The sequence below is a fragment of the Prionailurus bengalensis genome, chromosome C1 (assembly GCF_016509475.1).
Source record: "Prionailurus bengalensis isolate Pbe53 chromosome C1, Fcat_Pben_1.1_paternal_pri, whole genome shotgun sequence".
NCBI lineage: Eukaryota > Metazoa > Chordata > Mammalia > Carnivora > Felidae > Prionailurus > Prionailurus bengalensis.
Genome location: NC_057345.1, coordinates 139,486,571 through 139,509,288, shown reverse-complemented (window position 1 = coordinate 139,509,288; position 22,718 = coordinate 139,486,571). Strand labels below are relative to the sequence as shown.

The 22,718-nt window shown below is 37.8% G+C and overlaps 1 protein-coding gene across 2 annotated transcripts in view; it reads right to left on the bottom strand.

Annotated features, from left to right (window-relative positions):
- The window catches only part of ACVR2A (activin A receptor type 2A), an 82,888-nt gene extending 60,472 nt beyond the window's left edge, over nt 1–22,416 (bottom strand). The window contains exon 1 of one of the 2 annotated variants that reach the window (XM_043576641.1): nt 21,031–22,416. In XM_043576641.1, coding sequence (XP_043432576.1) covers nt 21,031–21,085 — 55 coding nt within the window. In that variant the 5' untranslated portion in view covers nt 21,086–22,416. The remainder of the gene's footprint in view (nt 1–21,030) is intronic. The other variant, XM_043576640.1, reaches the window with a different exon arrangement.
- Nucleotides 22,417–22,718: the final 302 nt, after the last annotated feature.

Genomic DNA, 22,718 nt, shown 5'->3' with positions numbered 1-22,718 from the left:
CATCACTGAGTCCATCACTGCTTCCTGAACTAATGAACTCATGTCTCATGAACTAATTCCAGTTCCTCAAACATTATCCATGTCTCCATATAAGTTGTTTTCTCTGCATGTGTCTGGCCATTCTTGGCTCCTCTAGTCCCTCTCTACTCCCAAATACAGAGACTGACACATAGAATCACTAGGAATTGTTAGAAATGCAGAACCTCAGGCACCACTCCAAACATACTGAATCAAAAATCTGCATTTTTAACATTATCTCCAAGTGATTTATATGCATATTAAAGCCTGAGAAGTACTGCTTTAATTTATCAAAACCATTACTACAACAATGTAGATAACACAGAAAAGGACAAATCTAGCACACATTACTTCCAGAGCCTTAATCTAAATCATTTCTTTACCCACACTGCTGCTGACTGAGAAGTAATGGATTTTGTTATTAACTCTCCTTTTCAGACAGTCACTTCTCTCCCTCCAGATATACTGCTTGATACCATTTTGTTGGCCACGACATTGGCTCCACCGAAAGATGCTCACTCTCTGCCCTGTGGCTATGTGTTCTCAGACTTTGGAGGCTTCCATAATGGACTGTCTCACCACCAGGAAGCATACCCACCAGACTTGACAAAGACAACATAAAATATTCCTCCCACTCCGTTCCCCTGGTGAACTCCTAGTCATCGTTCAAAATCACTTCAAACATCTTTGAGGGAAAACGTTACCCGACTCCCTCTAAACCGAATTAGGCCACGTTTTTCTGTAGTCCCTAGGCACTCTAACATAGATATAATGTGCTACATAACTGCTCCTTTACTAATCATTCTCCAACAAAACTGAGTCCTCTAGGGTAAAGGCTGTGTCTTATTCATCCCCCTATTCCCAGTTCTCACATATACTTAATGTTCACTGGATGACTAATAAATAAGTCTGGAGCTCAAGAGGGAGATCAGAGTGAGAGATATCTCTGGACATCTACATTTAGTTAAAAATAAGAGATGGGATTACTTCACCAGGGAAGGATATGCAGATTAAGAATTCCATGAAGACTGAACTCTTGAGAAACACAAAACTAAAAGGACAGGCAGACTGAGTATTGAGGTGGTGAGGTGGCTATAGTCAGAAAAAGTGGGAGAACAAAGGGACAAAAGAATTTCAAGAACAGGTAGACAACAACATCAAAGTTACAGGAAAGTCAAGTAGTGACTGAACACAGGTAAGAAGAATCCTTTAGGCAATTAGAAAATGAAGGGGATTATTTCACTTACTTCAGGATGACAATGGGTTGAAGAGAAAATAGAAGGTACAGATGTGAAGCCAGTGTAGGGCAGAAACCTTTCAAGAAATTGGACAGAGGAAAAAGGGGGACTGGCATTAATTCACTCAAAAAATACTGAGCACTGGGCACAAGAATGCAGTGATAAACACGAAGGCCATAATCCCTATCTTCATGGTGCTTTTACTGTAGCAGCACTAAATTCAGGAAGAAACAAAGCCAAGAAGGCTTTTTCTGAAATGCATCCTTTACCTATAAAGTCCTAAAAGACAACCAAAGCCTCCAAACGAGAGAGAGAGAAATGCCCCTTAGTGCCTAACACCATTAATTTTAGTAATTAATGTGTCAAATGCTTTCTGTATTACATTTTAAGTTTCAAAATGTTTATTATGTTTCAGAGTATAAGGTTTATCATTCCAACGTGACTATTTCTTAAACAAAAACTTCATATTCCTTTTATAACCTCCACAGTACCTGGCATACTAAGAAGGACACAGCAGGTACCCTTTAAATATTGGCTGATATCAATTCTAGAGAAACAGATAAAGGATATTACAATATTCGTTTTTCTATAAATTCAGTCACTTAAATTCAAACCAAATCCCTACGGATTTATGAGTTTCTACTACTTGTTTGTCATTCATTCTTCCTAATGTAAGAAACACAGAATAAATAAGGGACTACCTTCTCTTCCTATTCTCTTCATCATTCAGTTTTCTGCACGCTAACCTATAAAAGTTACAGTAACAGAAAAACTAAGTCCTTAGATTTTGCAAAACAAAGTATGTACTTTATCTTTTTATCAATCTGTCTTAATATGGGCAAGGGAACCACAAATCCAAATGCCAGCACCGTTCAAACTTATCTAATACGTTCTTTCTCACTCACCCAGCACAGGTAACAGGCACCGAGTCAGCAATTAACCACTATTACCATTAAATTATTTTCCAAATATCACTCAAATCACTGGATTTGTTTTCTTCTACACAAGCCAATTTCAATTAATTCATTCTCTCTGAATCAAAGTATAATCATTTTTAAATGATTGGATCCTTTCATTCACTAATTTCTCAAACGGTGATCAGAGCAAATGATTTCTGACTTAGTTCTGATTCTGGCTCATTATATAGCCAAAAGGAACAACTTCTGTTTCCCAGTCTTTAAACAGCTGTGAACTTTTACTTAGGAGGTGGAGAAAGCTCTGCTTTATCCGCTACAGGAACCATGGTTAGAACATCAAAATCTCAATTTGATAACTCAGCCTTGTTTACTGCACCATAGGTTTTAATGAGTGACAGCAACAGCAGCTACTGTCAGGGCGGGAACATGGGGCAGGAACCTGGGGAGAACAGGCTCAAAGAAAATCACACTGCCCTGGAAGTGGTAACTTTTATTTTAATATACATTTCAAAATATTTGACTCAATAGAATAGATGTAAGCCCTGCAGACCAAGGTAACATACCATGGCTCTGCAACTTATTTAGTTTCGTAGCCTTAGGTAAGTCACTCTCAGGTTCTTCGTCTATAAAATGGGAATAATATCTATCTTGTAAGGTGAGTCACACACATTATCACTAAAACTTAAAAGCACTTAGCCCAAGGCATACAGTAAGTGGTAGCTATTAATAATGGCAGCTTTACCAAATGTTAATCATTAATAACATTGTTTTACATAATGACTGAGCTATGACATAATTTGTCAGTCCCAATTTGACCAAAGAATATGATAATGTAAAATTCTGACACATGTGTAATGGGACTCACCTAATAATGACCGCTTTGGCAAAAAAAAAATTAACCAGTCTTCATCAAAAGCAAAAGTAATTGAGAAAAGCACATCTGCAGCAATCAAAGGCAGGATTTACCTACAGCCACAATTAACATATGTGGATTTGTGGTTGCCGTCAAGCTGTCAAACAAGAGCAAAACAACCCCTGCCCTGGAATTGGAGCTCACTTTGGTGTTTCTTGCTGCTGTACAGCTACTTCCAGCTCCCCACTTCCCCACCAAGAACGTTATTTCTCAAAGTGTACTATAAGGTTTATTTGCAAAACAACCACCTCTATAATTGACTGCAAAGACCTCCCCCTACTAAGGGTGGGAAATGGCAGAGGAAGATGAGAAAAAAGTTAGTAAGCGCCGTTTACTTTTACATAAGAACATTTAACTTAAAAATGAGGGTTTAAGTTCTAGCTCCACTGATTAGTGAATTCAAGCTATTTTTCTAGAGCTCAGGGTCTGACTTAAAGCAAACTAAAAGACAAAACAAAACACGAAACTTATTTCAAACAGATTCAAATATGATCAAATAGGAACATACACAAAATCATGTCAAAAACTATAAAGCATTAATAAATGGAAGTTCTCTTCCCAGAAATGATGATAATCAAATGCTGAAAAAAATCACATAAAATACACTTCTAGAAATTTCATTTATTTCCCCTAACACACTCACTTCCTTTTTCTCTTCATCTCATTTTAGAAAGATTCTGAGATGTTCCCCTTTGGGAATACACTACGAAATGACACACTACTCCATTCTTTGTATAGTTTTCTGAAGAGATCTCCCCAAAATCTCTTTACAAAATACCACCAAATTACATAAATGAAAATATTAGTATTCTTCCCTGAAAACCAACTGATGTTCTAGAATTAAACCAGAGTCCAGTAAATATATAAATAAATATAACTATTATAAATAAAACAAACTATTATATCCTGAACAGCACAGCCATCTGCAAAAGTGTAATTTCTCAGAGTGCCTGGGTGGCTCAGTCGGTTAGGCATCCGACTTTGGCTCAAGTCATGATCTCACAGTCCGTGAGCTCGAGCCCCGTGTCGGGCTCTGTGCTGACAGCTCAGAGCCTGGAGCCTGCTTCGGATTCTGTGTCTCCCTTTCTCTAACCCTCCCCTGTTCATGCTCTGTCTCTGTCTCAAAAATAAACAAACATTAAAAAGTATAATTTCGGGGCGCCTGGGTGGCACAGTCGGTTAAGCGTCCGACTTCAGCCAGGTCACGATCTCACGGTCTGGGAGTTCGAGCCCCGCGTCAGGCCCTGGGCTGATGGCTCAGAGCCTGGAGCCAGTTTCCGATTCTGTGTCTCCCTCTCTCTCTGCCCCTCCCCCGTTCATGCTCTGTCTCTCTCTGTCCCAAAAATAAATAAACATTGAAAAAAAAAAAAGTATAATTTCTCACTAAATATACCAGAATTCCCTCAGTTTTAGATTCTACTCATTCATGTTCAATAAACAGTTCAAGCTAGACATTGTGCTAGGCAAAAACAATAAGCAGCAGCAGCAATTATTTTTTTGAGACTTAATTTTACTTTAGAGCAGTTTTAGGTTCACAATAAAAAGAAGGTACAGAAAAACCTCATATACCCCCTGACCCTACACATACCTAGCCCTCCTGCATTATCAACATCACTCACTACAGTGTTCCATTTGTTACCAAACCTTGATACATCAGAATCACCCAAAGCCCATAGCTTATCTTAGGGTTCACTCTTGGTGTTGCACATTCTATGAGTTTGGACATAACCACCATTAGAATATCATATAGAGTATTTTCACCATCCCCAAAAAAACCTCTGTGCTCTGCCTATTCATCCCTTCTACCCCTGGCAACTACTGATCTTTTTACAGTCTCCAGAATTTTGCCTTTTCCAGATGTCATGTAACTGGAATCATACAATATGTAGCCTTTCCAGATCAACCTCTTTCACTTAGTAACATGCATTTAAGCTTCCTCCATGTCTTTTCATGACTTGATGGCTCATTTTTTTTAGTGCTGAATAATATCCCATTGTTTAGATGTACCACAGTTTATATATCCATTCACCTACTAAAGGACATCTTAATTCTTCCAAATTTTGACAATTATGAATAAGCTGTAAACATCCATGTATATAGGTTTTTCTTTGGACTCAAGTTTTCAATTCCTCCAGGTAAATACAAAGGGGCGTGACTGCTGAATCGTATGTTAAGAGGATATAAGAAAGCACCAAATTATCTTCCAAAGTAGCTGTGCCATTTTGCATTCCCAATGAATGAGAATTCATATTTTTCTACATTCTTGCCAGCATCTGGTGGTGTCAGTGTTCCAGATTTTAACCCTCTGAATATGTGCGTAGTATCATCTTGCTGTTTTAATTTCTATTTGCCTGATGACTTATGATGTCAGAGCATTGTTTCATTATGTTTATCTACCATTTGTATATCTTCTTTGGTGGGGTGTCTGTTAAGGTCTTTGGCCCATTTTTAAATCTGGTTGTTTGTTTTCTTCTTATTGAGTTCTAAGAGTTCTTTGTTTATTGAGGACAACAGTCCTTTATCAGCTATTACCAAATATTGCAAGTATTTTCTTCCAGTCTTATCTTTCAACTAATATTTTCACTGAGTTATTTAGAACCTTTACTGTATGCCAGGTATCATTCGAAGCACTTTACATATATTAACTCATCTACACTTAATAACAACTGTATAAACTACCATATTATCTCCATTTTCCAGATGAGAAAAAGAACTTCATCACAGCGCCAGAAAATAATGCAGCCAGGATACAAAACCAGGCACTCTGGCTCCAGGGCTCTTACACCTACCTTCAGCACTAAGCACTACACTGAAAGAATCTAAAAGAATTCAGTGTCAGCTAGTATATGGACGCATTAAGAAGCAATTCTAATACAGAATATGGTAAGCACTACCATAGGATTAACCAACAGGGCTAAAAAATATTAAGTCCAAGTCTTCAGATATTACCAGTTGAAACTAATTCTATATATAAATTAGTAATTCCCATTGGAAAATCAAAACTCCCAACTCAGCCTGACAAAGATTAACATATTTTTTATGTCATCTTTCCATTCAATTAACCAGGTATCTATCTGTCTGCTATGGTTTTGTTACTTTTCTAGTTAAGAACAATAGCCTTCCTATCAATCTTTTTCTTCCCAAGACAATTGTAAATCAAGTTAGACATCAGAATCATCATAAATTAGTTTTCACCATACTTGCTAACAAAATATATAAGAGAAACAGAAATGTCTTAGACATTTAATATAATTTTTAACTACTTAAAATGGGTAACTAAATCTGGACTAACCAAGTATTGTTTAAGAGAAGCTTCTCCTTAGTAACTGGAAAGGAACTATTTTAAATTAGCATATCAAAGCTACTAGTCTCCAACGCCTAGACTGCTGCTTGTAACATGATTAATAGCAGTCCCTGTTTTACTTATACCCACTTATAAATCGCCACCTGAGAATAGCGAACCCGTTCAGGTGGCCAGGTGGCCCTGCTACTTGGGTTTCCCTCCTTATTCTCCTTTCAACTAAAGACAAGATTATATTACTCTTCCTCACTAAACCTCATCCTCTAGCCCTTGTTTCTGATATTAGTTAAGAGCTAACACTGCTAGTGAGGTATGAAAGAGCAGGGCTAGCAGTACAGAGAGGAAGAAAAGGAAAAATGAAGGCAAAATGACAGAGCCCTCTACTCTCTTACACATCCTATCACTCTTCATACAGAGTTCCTAACCATTTTCTTCCTACGACCCTGTCCTAATACTTAAGCCAATGCCCTGTCTCAAGAAATCTGGTGAGGTGCCACCAATTGAGATATTTTTTGTCCTCTGTAACACAATGGAAGTCATATATAGCTTCTTTCCCTACAAGCAAAACCACATAGTATGATAGGAGAAGTGCATATTCTAAAATACAGGTAAGGTAAGTGTCTATATGACTATCACTTCTGAAGCTTATTATTAGTTTAAGATCCTGCCTTCTCATCTATTAAACAGATAACTACCTCATGAAGTAACTTGGTACCCAAAACACACTGTAGCAAGCGGTAAGACTTCCTTTCATTTTTTCATTTTGGTCTCATATACAATAAGCGGGTGGGGGGTGGGGGGAAGATCTCAGGATTAGTATCTTAAACCCTTAAAGTATAAATTTTCAAACTTTATGACTACGAGCCACAGTAAGAAACACATTTTTCATTATGACCCAGCACATATGTGCATATAATCACACACATAACTGAAGTTTCACAAAATACTACCCTTACTATGTATGATCACTCTAATACTTTCTATTTTATTTCTTCTCTCTGCTCCCCCTGGAACTCTTTTCCCTCCATGCCCTCCTCCCTAATCACATACAGGAAGCTCTTTTTATTCTTGTCATCATACCACCATATTGGAGCCCCAGAGAGCCAGATACTTCCCAGGATGCAAAGCCCAGCAGGTAGAAAAGGAGGGATTCAGAAAGAAGGAAATTCTGCTGGTGCTGGAAGAGTCTATTTTTCTTCTGGTCCAAGAGAGAATTCTATACCCATATTCTCTCAGAAACAATGTTATTGCTGGGGAGCAGAGTTGTACTGCTGGAATAAAGAACACTAGAGGTTACAAAAAAGGCTCAGATATTAGTCTGGGAACTTAACCAACATATACGACAATGATCCTATAAGAAAATTCTTCCTAGGTTCCAAAGTTTTTAAAACATAAAACATTTCTAAATTGGGAAAGGGGTGCTATTTATACAATGTCCTATGTCAGAGGCTGGTAAACTACTGCCTGTGGGGTCAAATCTAGCCTGCAGCCTATTTTACTATAGCCCCTAAACAATGGTTTTTACATTTTTAAATGGGTGAAAAAAAACAAAAGAATATTTTATGACACAGGAACATTACATAAAATTCAAATTCCAGTATTTATAAATAAAGATTTATTAGAACAGTCACCTGGAGAGTGCCTAGCCAGCTCAGTCAGAGGAGCATGTGACTCTTGATCTCAGGTTTGTGGGTTTGAGAACACAGTCACATTCATTCATTTATGTATTGCCTATAAATGTTTTTGTGTTAAAATTAGTAGCAAATAGTTGCAAAAGAGACTGCCCAAAATATTTACTATCTGTCACTTTACTAAAAAGTTTGTGAACTCCTTGGTATTTGAAAGGATTCAACATTCATTCACAAATATCGTTTAAACACTCTTTATGTGTCAGACACTGGGAAAACTAGAGTGAATAAGTCAGAGATGGTTCCCCCCTCATAAGTATTCATGGAAGGCAAGTGAAAACAAAAGCTAGGGGGAATAAAAAGCACTTGGTTTGTTGTGGGAACAAATAAGGTGGCAAAAGATGAAGTTGGAGAAGGGCCATATCAAGCAATGACTTTAAGGTCACTGTAAGGATTATACATTCCTCTAATAATTTATTGTATATTCAGTTTTTTGTAGAATTAATCTCTTTATTCACAATGTAAAGATAAATAATGTCTACTGATGAAGAATCACAAAGTCTGATTTAAAACTGTTACAGTTCACTTGAACCTAGCATTCTACTGCTTTCCTTAAAAAAGTCATTGCATTGATTACAAATATCTGGAATAATATTTCAAAGTTTAAAAAGTTTCAAGTGTATTATGTGAGTGTGCTTGCATTTGTGTATATAGCCTTTGATCCTCACTGTACTCCTGTAAGGTAGGGGTATAATAAACTCCATTTTACAGATGAAGATTACAGAATTTTCCCAAATCCACACAGTATATCACACCATGATTTAAAAAAAAAAGGCCCAACACCCAATTTTCTCCCTAAGAATGCCTGCTCTTTCTACTATATCAGTCCAAGAAGTGCATAATTAATTACTTTCACCGAATTTAAGATAAAGAACGTTCTTACTACTATTTGTTTTTGAGAAAATCATTCTGTTTTAACCAACAGCTATATTTGTACCAACAAGATTAGCTTTTGTTTCTATTAACTAACCCTTACTGGCCAACAGGTTTCAATGGTAGAAAATTCTATAATCTGTAACAGACTGGGCTCTTCTGATTTCTTCTGCTCTCTGGCTTAGTGAGCTGATATCTTTACCTATAATGAAAACAAGACCAGATATTAATTTTAAAATATTGTTTAATCAAGCTGCTAAATGTATGTTGCTAACTAGGTTACAATTCTTGGTGTGAGGTTATTCTAAGGCTGTAGTAGTGAAAGATAAGATCTGTGGACAAAAGATCAAAACCACCCTTCACTGATTCAAAACGTTAAAAGTATAACCAACACTCTTCTTCTCTGACCCTAATCTTTTAATTTTACTCCATCCTTCAGAAGTGAGCATGAGCTTGAATAGCTTATTCCTCAAAAAATCATACTGATAGAGGCAGTTACTAGAAAAAATAGTACCTGACTGTCTGTTAGGCCCTCTCAGCAGTTAAAGCCTCCTAATTTAATTGTTTCTATTATTTCTAGCCCTCTCAGCAAACAGGCAGTTTCTATTTACATTTTAACAAACAATTAGCAATTAATTTCCTAATTCAACACCCAAACCAGATGTATGTATCTGTAAAGAAATAAAGAAGAGAATTAAAAAATGTCAGCTGGTAAGATTTGTTATGTAATATTTATGTAAAATGAAAGGATGATCAGGAGCTATTTAATCATTTTCCCCATCACATAGAAAGACGTTTTACTCTACTTCTGAATGTCTACTGATCAAATTGCTTTACTATTATCATGCCTATCTTGTATAAGTTATCTCACAACTGCCTTTGCTCACTATTTACCATTCTCTTTTAACTTTGACTTTTCACTTCTCCCCATACCATTTTAAAGTATACTTACACAAGCAGTTTCAGGTCTTAGCTTAAATAAAAACACTTAGCAATTTCTATTCACAAATAATACACTATGAAATTCCACTACCAATTAACACAAAACCTACCAAACCAGTTATTTTTCAAGAACTACTTTAAGGTAATAATAAATAAAATGACCTATTTATAATATTTACAGGGTAAAACTACACTTCTTTATAGAAGGTGGCTTACCAAAGACAGCTTTACCTGCTTCCATAATGAAAGAAACCAAATGAAAAGAGACAGCTACCATTATACTTTTAAATTCAGTAAAGTTTAATGTTTCTTCTGGTTTTATCTCTGTGTAATAATACAGTTTTTTCCTAGTCAGAGATGCTGCTGCTGAACTTCTGCCAATATAGAGTTGATTTCCCTGTGCCAAGCACTACCTCCCCCTCCTACCAACAGTAGAGGTTTGAAATCTTTCACAGATAAAAATATTCAAGCTGACTACTTAGAGGCCACAGCCCTGAATAAAAATAAGGACCCATAGTATTAACTATCCTTTCAGCCTTTATTGTAAGACCTCAATAACCTGTAAAGATATCAAACTCCTAAGAATTAAGATACAAAGTATGCTGTTTCTACTTCTGAATCTTCAACCATACCAACAGTAACTATGTTACATGTTTAAAACAATAAAGAGGTGATCTTGTGAAAATATAGGCATATGAAAAGGAGTAAAGTCAAAATTTCAGAGAACTAGAAATGGTTAGTAAATAAGAATATGAATGAGCAGATGTACAAAATCTAAATGTAGGCACTAGCCACAAAAATTCAATGAACTCTGGTCTGTGTTTTATTATCTCTTTTTTAAGAGTTTTATTTCTTTTTTTTTTTTTTTTTTTTTTTTTTTTTAGATGTTGTATTCAAAGTCCTCAGGTGCACAATAAGCCTATCCCTTCTTTTTAAGGAATAAGCAGGGCGAATATGAGGTGACTAAGAAAATCTGAGAGAAAGACTGGCTAAGTGTAGGCAAGTTTTAGAATACAGAGAATGTTCAAAGCTAGAAGGGTCTTGGAGAGTCTCTCCAGTTTAGGTTGATGTAACAGCCTCCTAATCTCACCTCTTCACTTCTACATATCTCCAACAGATTTTCCAGAGAGCTGCCAAAGTGATCTTAACACATAACCCAGATCCAGTTCCTCCTTAAAACTCTGCTTCCCACTGCCCTTTGGATTTTATTCTAACTCCTTCCCACATTAGATCAAAGCCCCTGCATGATCTGGTCCCAGTCTATCTCTCCAGTCCCAAGCCTGCATTCACTTCTTCAGGCAGACAGACAAACATTTACTGAGCTTCTTTCTATTCTGTTCTGGAAACTGTGCATCCCCTGAGGGTACTGTAATAAAGGTGAGACCCCCCCTTTTAGAGTGTACACTCCAGTAGTGGAAAGTGCAGATAGTAAATAGGCAGATAAACTAAGTAACTAGAGATTTGTGGTATGTGAAGTGAGGCGAATAAAGAGTTACCCTGTCAGGGCCCTGTTTGTTTCTGTCAGAACTCATATGATGATTTGTAATTATTTTTATTCATTTGGCTACTTACTTTAAGACTATAAGCTCCATAAGCACATAATCATATCTGTCTTGTTCAGTGCTGCATCCCAAGCACTTAGCGGTGTCTAGCATGTAGTTCAATATTTGTTAATAAATGAATACTTATTTCATCCTCTTTAATTTAGAGATGAGTAAAATGAAATCTTAGTGATTGCCAAGGTAAAAGAAGAGTAAGTAGCAAAGTAGGAATTTGAATGAGACTCTTAAGTTTTAGTCCAAAATATTATACCACATTCAAAATACTGATCTCAAAACTTAAATGATTATGTTTTCAAAGCTTGCAGCTGTTACCCTATAAGAGACTTAAGAATCTTTCAAGACTTTACTTTTACATGAAAAATTTTGAAACACTTAAGGTTTAAGTGAAACTAAGAAAAATATTTTAAATTCCAATAAATAGAAATGAAAATGTACTCCAATGTTTCCCTTTAATGCATGCTGGAACAAGGAGACCTTAAAGAACTCTTCATAAAGGAAAAAAAAAAACAAAACAAAACTTATCTGAATGTTCTAGATATTTCCTGGCTCCTATTTGGCACTCTTTAGTGATATTTTCTTTGGCTGAATCATTTAGTCAGAATATTATTTCATATTGACTGATAAGTAACTTACCAGCAAATTAAAAAACATATTCCAAGAAATGAATCCATATTTTTAAATGTTTTTACAGATTATATTCTTAAAAATAATACTTAAACACAGATTAGAAGCTAATATGTGTATGTAACATCTACTATAAACCATTTACTGTTATGTGGCATGTTACTTCATTTAATACATCGTGGTTTACAAATTTAAAAAATTAATCTAAGAGGTTAAGAAACTTGCCAAGATCTCATAATTTGCCCTGCCCTGGTTTCTTAAAATAATGCTTTGGAGCAAGCTTGACTTATGTATAGTCATAAAGATGTGAAGACCCACAGATATTTCCTAATAAAGGTTTCATTTCTATAAAGTATATATTATAAAGTTTGAAATCTTAAGTAGGAAAATTCCTTTGTCAAAGCTTTATATATAGATAGATTATTTTTACTACAATATGTAAAGATGGTTCATTTTTCAAATCTTTTAAAAAGCAACCACTCCCTAATGGGAACTTCTAATAATTATCTTATTGCTTTACTTTTCTTCAGCAAATTAGAGAATAAAATGATTCCCAATGTAACAAGAGCTACTAAGAAAATAGTTAACTGAAGAAAAAAGTGCTTTTATCTAGTCCAAAAGAATGATATTGAAAAGGTTTAGGATTCAGACATGAACAGCATATATCAAGTCAGAAAAGTTTCTAAATCTACTTATACAGAACCAAGATCTACTGTGAGGAAAATGCCTCACGAAGATTTCAAAGAATATAATCTGGATGGCCAGTATGAGCAATAATTGCAGTTACTGTAATCTGACCATTATTTAAACACAAACAACATATTGAGCCACGAGTGCTTAGAATTCTTTAACTATACAATGAAGACTTTTCCATCATACAGTGTCTCTGCCCCTGTAAAAGAATATCACACGTACTCACGTTTCCTATGTACTCTTATTATTCCAAATCTATGTCTATATTTTCATTTGTGCTTATAATCTAAATCCGTATCTGTCTTTAGAATCTCTTTACTTATGAAATTGCACCCTATTTTCTCCTGGTTTATTTCCTTACCAATTTTATTTAGCAGTGCTACCAAAGTGCTCTTCTATATTCCACATTTTTATATATTTGAAACATCCTCAAGATCTGTATCATCCACTCCTATCCCCTCTTAGTTTTAATTACCTTTCATCTGATTGAACCCCCTTGACTAAGATTGTTTTACTTCTTCAAGCAATTATAAACATCTTCTCATCTCATAAATCTCTTCCTCAGAGTTAGTCAAAATTCCTTCATTTCAACTTGCCTTCCATCATGGTCAGGTTTACTGTCAAATGTTCTCTGTATTAATGATACTATTTTGTACATTTTCCTTCATATTAAGATGAACATCCCTCTCAACTACCTGCCAAGATTATTTTTTTCCCTATTATTAGGATCTATCTATGTCCTCCAGCAAGCCTTTCATGGGGGGGGGGGGGATCTGAACTCTTCAAAATTACAATCTAATTTTGTTTTAACACCTTAATGTGTGCTTAATTTATCCAGCGAATCCAGAAGAGAAAACAGCTTAGACGGAGCAGGTCCATGTTCTCCCTTGGGAAGTTTTCCCTATATTCTGTACATAAGTACACATTCTCTATTGTAGATTAAATAATGAGCACATCTTTCAGCTCCCATATTTTTCACTGCACATATTTACTTTGTAGTTTCCTTCTCTAGTCAGAATATTGGGTGGAGAGAATAAGGAATTGTTGAACTAGGTAGGTCGCTATTTCTTAGGAGGTTAGATCAACCCATTAGTTGATCACTGAATTAATTAATGGATCACAACGATGAATATAAAAATAAATAAAAGTCTTACACATAGTACAAGTTCACAAAAATATTTCTAATATATATACATATTTATGTTTAAGGGAACTGAGTCATGATGCAATGTGTCATTTCTTATTGTGAGTTATGGTCAAAAAAGCTGAAAGTCACAGAACTTGATGCTCTCTAAGATGCCTTCGATATCTCTGCAATTCCAATTACATTAAAATATTTAGTCTAAGGATCAGAAACACAGCATTTCAAAAAAATGAAGAGAACTTAAGGACAGCAGCAAAACAACAACCAGCAAAATCATTTTTTCTTAATAAAATATCACTATTAAACTCTAACCTTAGGATTATAGAATCATAAAGCTTTTAGAGACAGAAAAAAAGTCCAGGAATAATCTAATCCAAGTTTATTGCTTTAGTACATAAAAGAAAATTCAGGCCCAGAAATTAAAAAATTTCACTTCATTCATTCACTAAACATTTGCTCAGCACCTAATGTGTGCCAGATTCTAGGACCGGGTCTGTAGATAAAGAGGTCTTCGGAGAGCTCATAGTCTAAAGTATATACAGGCAAATAAAGATTTGCAATAATTGCTGGAATCAAGATCATTTAGAAGAATAGAAAGTAACTAGCTCAATCTGGGTTGGGTGGCAGAAAAAAACCTGCTTCCAAAGAGGGGATATTTCTCAGTCGTAAAAATTTAGGAGTTAGCCAGGTAAAGGACGAAGAAACAACATATACAAAGGTACCATACTGATACACAATAAAGGAGGACACATTCAAAAAACTGCAAGTCAACTTTGTACAGCTGGAATATAGGACTCACACTAAGGAGGAGCCACATCAGAATACCTAGTATTTATGTGATATTTAATCTTCAAACCACTCTCTCAGGTAGGCACTGTTAATATACCCATTTTGTAGATGACAAACTGAAGCACAAAAAGTGAAGTGATTTGCCCAAGGTTAAACTGTGAAGCCAGGATGTAAACCAGGGAAATATAACTCCCTTAGCCAACCAATATACTAAGATGTTAGAGAAAACATGCAGGAACCAATGATAAAACACCATTCTAAGTACATGCCATTCCAAGACTTTGGGTTTCATGCTAAAGGTGACTCACAGTGAAACATTTTAAGTAGGAGTGACATATTTAGATTTATCTTTTAATGAGATCAATCTGGAAGTCATATGTGGATGGAATGGAAGAGGAAGTAGTGACAAGAACCTAGGTAGTCTTAACTAGAAAAGTGCAACAATAATTCAGGTAAGAGAAATGATGAATGAGCTGGACAGTGGCAGTGCTGGCACCAGAACCAAAGTCCACTGACACCACGACCACATTCTTGTCCAGTATCTGTAAGAACCTCCCATTTTTTTCCTTTAAGCCCACCGTTTAACAGTTTTTAAAAATCGAACCTCAAAGACAACAATACATTTCCTTTAGATCCCTTTATTAAATGTGACTACTAGATGCATTTGGGTATACGCAAGTGCCTAACAGAAATCCAGTTGGAGAATGACGGAAAGTCAATTGCTATCTACAGTAGTTTTCTTACCTCTTGACTTCTCCTTCTCCTTCCCCTATACACTATTCCTGGAACTTTCATGTTCAATAGTCAATTTGAAATCAATGTTCTGTCTAGACATGACTATCATAACCTAACAAAATTAAATCTACCACAGAGGAAGTCTGATGTGGTCCCAGCTGTAGCAATAAATATATTCTCTGGTCTGGTCAAATTTTGGCTTAAACAGAGATGATGAATGAATAATAACAAAAGACAGACTTTCTGAAAAAAACAAAGAGTTAAAGAAAACCAGAATATTAAAAAGGGTGTAAGAGCAATCTACAGTTCAGGTCATTTGATTCCAAGAGAGAAACACTACTCCCAAGTGTAAGTGTGTGTGTGTGTGTGTGTGTGTGTGTGTGTGTGTGTGTGGTATTCCAGAAACCAACAATTTAAAGAACAGTGGAAAAGACTATCTGGTTAATTCTCAAACATCCTAAATTGAACCTGTTTTCATTTAAACCATGGGTGTGCCCTCTTGAGCCACCCCTGATGCTAAGCAACAAGTGGGTTCCACAAGCAAGCAGCCTATAGTTTAGGGAAGTAGAGAAGGAACAGTGGGGAGCAGGCCGGGAAGAGAGTAAACAAAGAAGGCAGAAAGTGGAAAGGGAACAGAAGAGATTATAAATTACAGAATATGGAATAAAAAGGGAAGGAGTACTAGTGACCCCAATATCAAACAGTGCTAACCTTACTTTGACAAGTAGCAACATAAAAGAACATGAAAAGACAAATTTAAATCACAGATTTCTGAGACACCAAAGATGAGATATAAGAGTACACTACTTACAAAAGTAAAAAAGCAACAAAATAGTTTTAGAATCTAAAGGAACATTTAGAGATTATTAAAATCTCATTTGGTTTAGTTATGCTTTACTTCTCATGAAACAAGGAGTCTGGTAAACCCAAAAGGTAAAAATGTCAATAGTACCAGAGATATATATGTATGGGGAAGTGTTACAAAGATAGTATAAGGCGTATTTGCATACTTGTTGTGGGAGAGATTTCAGAATTTTTCCTTTCACTGGTGTAGTGCTACTTAAACTTTTTCACTTTAATCCTTACCTGGCTGGTTAACTTCCTTAAAACCAGATTTCAAAACAAAGTAAGCACTTATTAATTATGGTCAAATTTTAACCTTAAAAAGGACAAGGGTCTGTGATAGAGCACAGAATATTAATTAGTATACCCTACATGAGCCTAATGATAACCAAAACCCTTCCAATGAAGACTGTATATTCATGAATAGGATGGTTCATGAAGCCAATGGTTCTTCAGAAAATTATGTAATTAAGAAACTACTTTAAAAGTTTCTTCAAATTGGGGCACGTGGGTTGCTCAGTCCAGCGTCTGACTCTTGATTTCAGCTCAAGTCATGATCTTAGGGTCATGAGATGGAGTCCACGTTGGGCTCCACACAGAGTGTGGAGCCTGCTTAAAATTCTCTCTCTCTCTCTCTCTCTCTCTCTCTCTCTCTGCTTTCCCCTGCTCGCGTGCGTGCACACACACACACACACACACAACACACGCTCTCTCTCTCTCAAAAATAAATAAGTATTTCTTCAAATTAAAGTTATCTAAAAAAGATGAAATACCCTTTTAAAAAACCCTGAATTTATACTCTGAAACCTTTCACAGACATTTAACAGTAAACATATTTCTTCCATATGAAACTTACAGGCACCATGTTCATCTCTTTCTCTCACACATAATCCTGTTGCCACCACACAGTCCAGACACTGATTTTAATAAGGATAAAAGGAAATATCCTTAAAGACGATTATTATAGCAAAGACACTACTGGATCAAAAGCAAATATAATTAAACTTGATACCTTGACCAATCATTCATCCTATTCATGAATATACAGTCTTCATGGACTCTCCATCATAGCAAAGTGATTGGAGAGTTTATTCGTAAGTCAACAAAATATTTTCATTAAAGTATAATAAGATGAAATAATGTGCATACCTATAGTCTGTTTCTCTAATATAATCATTCTAATTTTAAAAGATAAAAGATGGAAGCTCTCAATACAAGGTCACCTGGAGATCAATAACATGTACTTGTAAAATTTGGATGATTGACCGTGGGAGAGGAAAGCAAAGCCCTTTTACTAATATACCAATGCTTTCAAAAATGAAAAGTTTAAAATAAGCCTTCTTATTGTCAATACTATTGACATTTTGAGCCAGATAACCCTTCACTTCGGAAGGCTGTCCTGTTCATTATGAGATGATTAGCAGAATCCCTGCCCTTTACCCACTAGATGCTAGCAGCACACCCTCCCCCACAATTGTGACAAGGAAAAGTGTCTTCAAAGGCCCCCTGGGGGGAGAGGTGCAGGGGCAAGGAGCAAAAGACACCCAAGCTTGAGAACTACTGTCTTAGAAAAAAATTCAAAATGAATTAGTAGGAGAGGGAGTTTATTTTGTTTCTCTTATGGTCTTAATGTTCCAATATATTATATTTGAATTTGATCACAGACTAGATTTAAGAGATTCTGCCTGTAGAAAACAAAGCATTTAATATCTATCACTTGTTAGCCAAAGTTCAGAAGAGTCCCAGAAGATTCACTGTACTGCCAATTCTCCCTCCAACTGCACATACACTCACTCACAGAAACACACACGGGCCACACACACACACACACACACACACACACACAGTATTGTCTAACTGAAGTGAAGGAAATGCAGATAATTACTTTATTTCCAGTTCTTATTTCATGGAATATATGGACCAGACTCCTTCAGCTCTCACAGAAATCCAAACAAATTCTCAACTTATACAGTACAATTCAAATACCACAATAGCTGCATCATTCTAGGTAGGATAAACCTAAGTACTAGAGCAAGCATTAAACTCGGCTTCACAGTTTAAGGAATTATGAAGAAAGATACAAATTAACCACAATGCTTTAAAACCATACAAATAAAAATCTAAGAAATAGATCTGTGTTTTGAAACAGAATCTGAGGAAAGATAAGGAGAATGAAAAAATTCAAATACAAAAGGAAGCTGAAGGCATTTGAGGATGAAGGAAAAACTCCAAAATGTTTCCCCTGGAATTACAGAAAGAAATTACATATTTGGCCATATTCTACAAGAACGCAGAATATGCAAAATCAGTCTGCAAAATCAGTCTCCAGTATATATAACACAGAATAGAAACTGAAAAATCAAAGTCCACAAAATACTAAAGAAAACAATAAACGTCCATCCAAAAATCCTGAAATACAAGAGCTCTTTACCACCATTTCTCATTTGCTTAAAAAAAAAAAAAATCCAGAAACTAAAAACTGACAACTTGAAAAATTTTTTAATTCACATAAAAATAGCCATCCTCATGCTTCCAGCATGCCAAATTTACATATTACACAGAAAAATCAATTAGGAAAAGAAACATAATAATTTTTTAGAGTATATTTGATTCATAACAAAAGCCTTTTAAAAAAATCAGATATTTTAAGTACTAAAATCTTCATACATAAACATGGATTAAAGTCTTCCAGATGATTTCAATGATCTTCAGCAGAATTATATTTTAGTTCAACTAGGAATTTTTATTAGAAAAAAAAACTATGCAACAATATTCAGTAGCAATTTTATGTAATTCTGTGTGCTATATATATATATATATATATGCTCTAGAGCAACAAAATTACTGTATTTTAAAATTTTAGTTATTAACCTCTTGGCCCAGTTAAAACGATCCTACAAAAAAACTAATGCTCAATTCTTTTTACTTCCAAACCAAGCAGAGGAAGCTGTAAGATCTGTATCGACAGCGTGCTTTTCCAGAAGTAATACCTTGAGACTGCTCAAGAATAACCTCCTTCACCAATTAGTGTGACTCAGGTGGGTTTGGGAGGGAATAATGTCCACAATTCCTTGGTCAGTGGCCATGATGCCCCTCCTCCTCAAGGGCAGGAGATCAGAGAAAGGGATTTGAACAAGAGGAGTTTACCAACCAGAACATACAGGAACACAGGATAAAGAGTACTACGGGAAAAATAAAAACTACACAGTTAAGTCATGTCACAAAAGCAAAAGGTTTAATGTTATCAAGGTATTCATTCATTTCAGAGACACCATTGTTTATCTTCCTCCCCAAACCGTGCACAAAAAGAACTGTCAGCCTGCCTTAAGCATGTTCCTTCTTCCATTTAAACAGACATGATTCTTTGGTTAATCTCTGGCAATGATCGCCATTTCACAACACATTTAGCCCACCCGGAACTGATCAATACCACTACAGACATAAGACTAGACTTTATCCATTTATTAACCACAAGGAAATGTACCATTCAGCAAAATTCTATACATTACAAAAGATTCTATTAAAGGGGGGGGGAGGGTTGGGAGGATGGACACACACACACACCACAGAGGTACACAAAGAAAAGACTAACACCCTCTAATTTCCCTGTAGCAAACGAGATAAAGACATGGCCATGAAACCTGTCAATTCGTTTCCCCCCCCTATAATTCTGTCACAACCTAGTAACTGAATATTGAATTTTATGATAAACAGGTCCATTGTGACTTTAAAATTGTTTCATCTATCAAACAAACTCTCCTGTTATGTACATTTGCACCTTTGAGCTAGATGATATATTCATTTACAGAATTTCAAATACAAAGGACTAGATAGTTTTCCAACCACTGGTTGCAAGCATAGAACGTTCTCACAAAATCAAAATTTCAAATATAAAAGGACCAAATTACTCTTCCAACCTTGGGCAAAACCTATTTTATGATTATAGTGTATTTGACAGTATGAACAATCTCAAATGGCTGCTCTAAACCAAAAACAATGCTTCAATACAACGCGTTTAAAATAAGTATTCCGTAGGTAAGCAAAATCTATGCCAGAAAAGAGCACATAAATGGTGGTTGAAAGCCAGCACATTACCAACACACAGAGGCATACCTCTCCAGCACTGGGTTATTGTTAATACTCCAACAACAACAACTACAACTATTTTTAACACTGCTGGACAGTGAAGTTGAAGAAAACGTAAAGGGAGACCCAGATGAAATTGCTGATATGATGCATTGTTTCTCACGGTCAAAATTAAGTAACAACTGGCTTGATCTCTGTCGTGATAGTCACTGGTGAAGCACTAATTAAAAGACGATTAAAATAAAACACCCTTATTTTGGAGAATGCCACAGTAAATGACATTCCAGAAAACGCCTTTCGGTTCTCAAACCTTTGCATAGATTGTCACTTGTGGTATCTGTGGCTTAACTGCAACCCAACCAGCGCTGTCATCCAGTGTTATGGCCACAAACCATGACTTTCTCACTTCCACAACAGAGCAGTCACTCTTATCAGTTCGCCAGCCTAACTCTAAACGAGAAAAATTCACGGAGGTTTCCAGATCACAATCAGACCTGGGGGGTCGCAGCCGAGGGGCTCCGGGTCGGGGAAAACCTCCACAGGCTCCACTGGAGCTCGCCGACCCAACAACAACCTCGGCCAACAACAACCGCGGCCGCCAGCAGCGGCGGCAGCGGCAGCAGCAGCAGCAGCAGCCCCGCCGCGCCGGGCTCCATGCACCTACCTGAAGAACAAGAGATAAGAAAGACGGCAAACGCCAACTTTGCAGCAGCTCCCATTTTCCCGAGGCTCCGAGGAATCCGTAGGAAGTTCTCGCTAGATATCCAGTTCCCTGGGTCTTCCTCGGAGACAAACCTCCTGGTGTAAAATCAACCGTCATAAAACATATTCGGAAGCCCCGACCAAAAAAACGTTCACGGGGTTAAGAAGAAAAAAAAAAAAAAAAAGAGAGAGCACAACAATAAAAAAAAAAAATGCACCACGGGGGAAAAACCGCCACACACACGCACAACACACAAAACCAAACAACGAAAAGCCAACAACAACAAAAGCGGGTTTAAATCACTGTCAAAATCACTGTCAGCTCCGCTCGCCTCTTGGGTCTCTCGGAACAAAACGCCAGGCTGAGGCGACGAGGAGGCGGCGGCGTCCGCTGCCGCCCGGACAGTCCGGGAACCGAGCTGGGTCCGACGTCCGGACCGACCTTCAACCCGGACACCCAAAGTCCGCGGACCACTGACGGCCGAGCTCACGGCCGTGGCGGCCGAGGCAGCTGCGGCGTGGGGAAGGAGCAGCGGGCGGCGGCGGCGGCAGCGGTGCAAGCGGCGGCCAAGTTCTGGTCCAGGCTCTGGCTCCGGCTCCGGGCTCCGGGCTCGGCCGCGTTTTCGGTCCCCTGGCCTCCGCCGGCCCCGCCCCCCAGACTTCCGGTTCCGGCCCGAAGCTGGAAGCCAGGCACCGCGGAGAAACGCTCCGCCGCGGCGGCGGCGACGGCGGCGGCGGCAGCGGCGGCCGGGCGCAGCGCGCGTGCCGGGCCGGGAGCGCGAGGAGATTGTCGGGGAAGCGAGGCGGGAGCGGGGGAGGGGTGAGTGCGAGGGCGGGGCCGGCTGGAGGGCGAGGAGGCGGGGCGGATGGAGGCTCGTTACCGCGAGGCCTCGGCGTCCGGCCTGCTGGGCCTGCTGGGCTGCGGGGCTCGAGTGGGTGGGTGACTGGATGCGATCGGGGACCTGGAGCGCCTGGTTTTCTACTCGCGCACCCCGCTGGTCTCTTTGGAGCGTACATTCACAAGATCAGTGGGAGCCCAAGAGGAACAGGAGCCTGAGGCAGGGCGGGTGGCCAGTGACTCCGACGGGCGTCTGCGGCACCTTGTCTTTCCTCTGGGGGGACGCCTCGTCCGCACGGAGGCGCGGGGGAAGCCGGGGTGAACCAGTCCGAGCGGAGCTCAGTGCGCGCGAGCTGGTGTCTGTGCCCCCAGTGTTAGCTCCGCGTCCCAACCCTGTAGCTACTGCTTAAGCGTTTTGTCTTTTGGCTAAAAAAGAAAAGAAGGGAAAAAACTCGTGGAGGATGGGCTGTCAACCCGGTCAGGATATCCATGGCAGTTATCACCGTGTGCAATTTGAGTGCATTCCCACCATCCCTTTTATACACAAAGCATTGTGTTGAGAACTCTTCTCCACGTAATAGGTTCGCAAATACTTATTATGTGCCGAAGAGGAAATCTGATTTCGATCGACATATTTGATGGTCAGACAAGTATTTACTTTTTCAAATTTTAGTTCTTTTAGGACTTATTTTTACCCCTTAATACGAGTTGATGGCTTACAAGGTGCTGTGCTAGAGGCACGGAATGGATCCTAAATGCAAAAACAGGATCCCTACCTCAAGGAACTCACAGTATTTGCTATACTTGAAGTT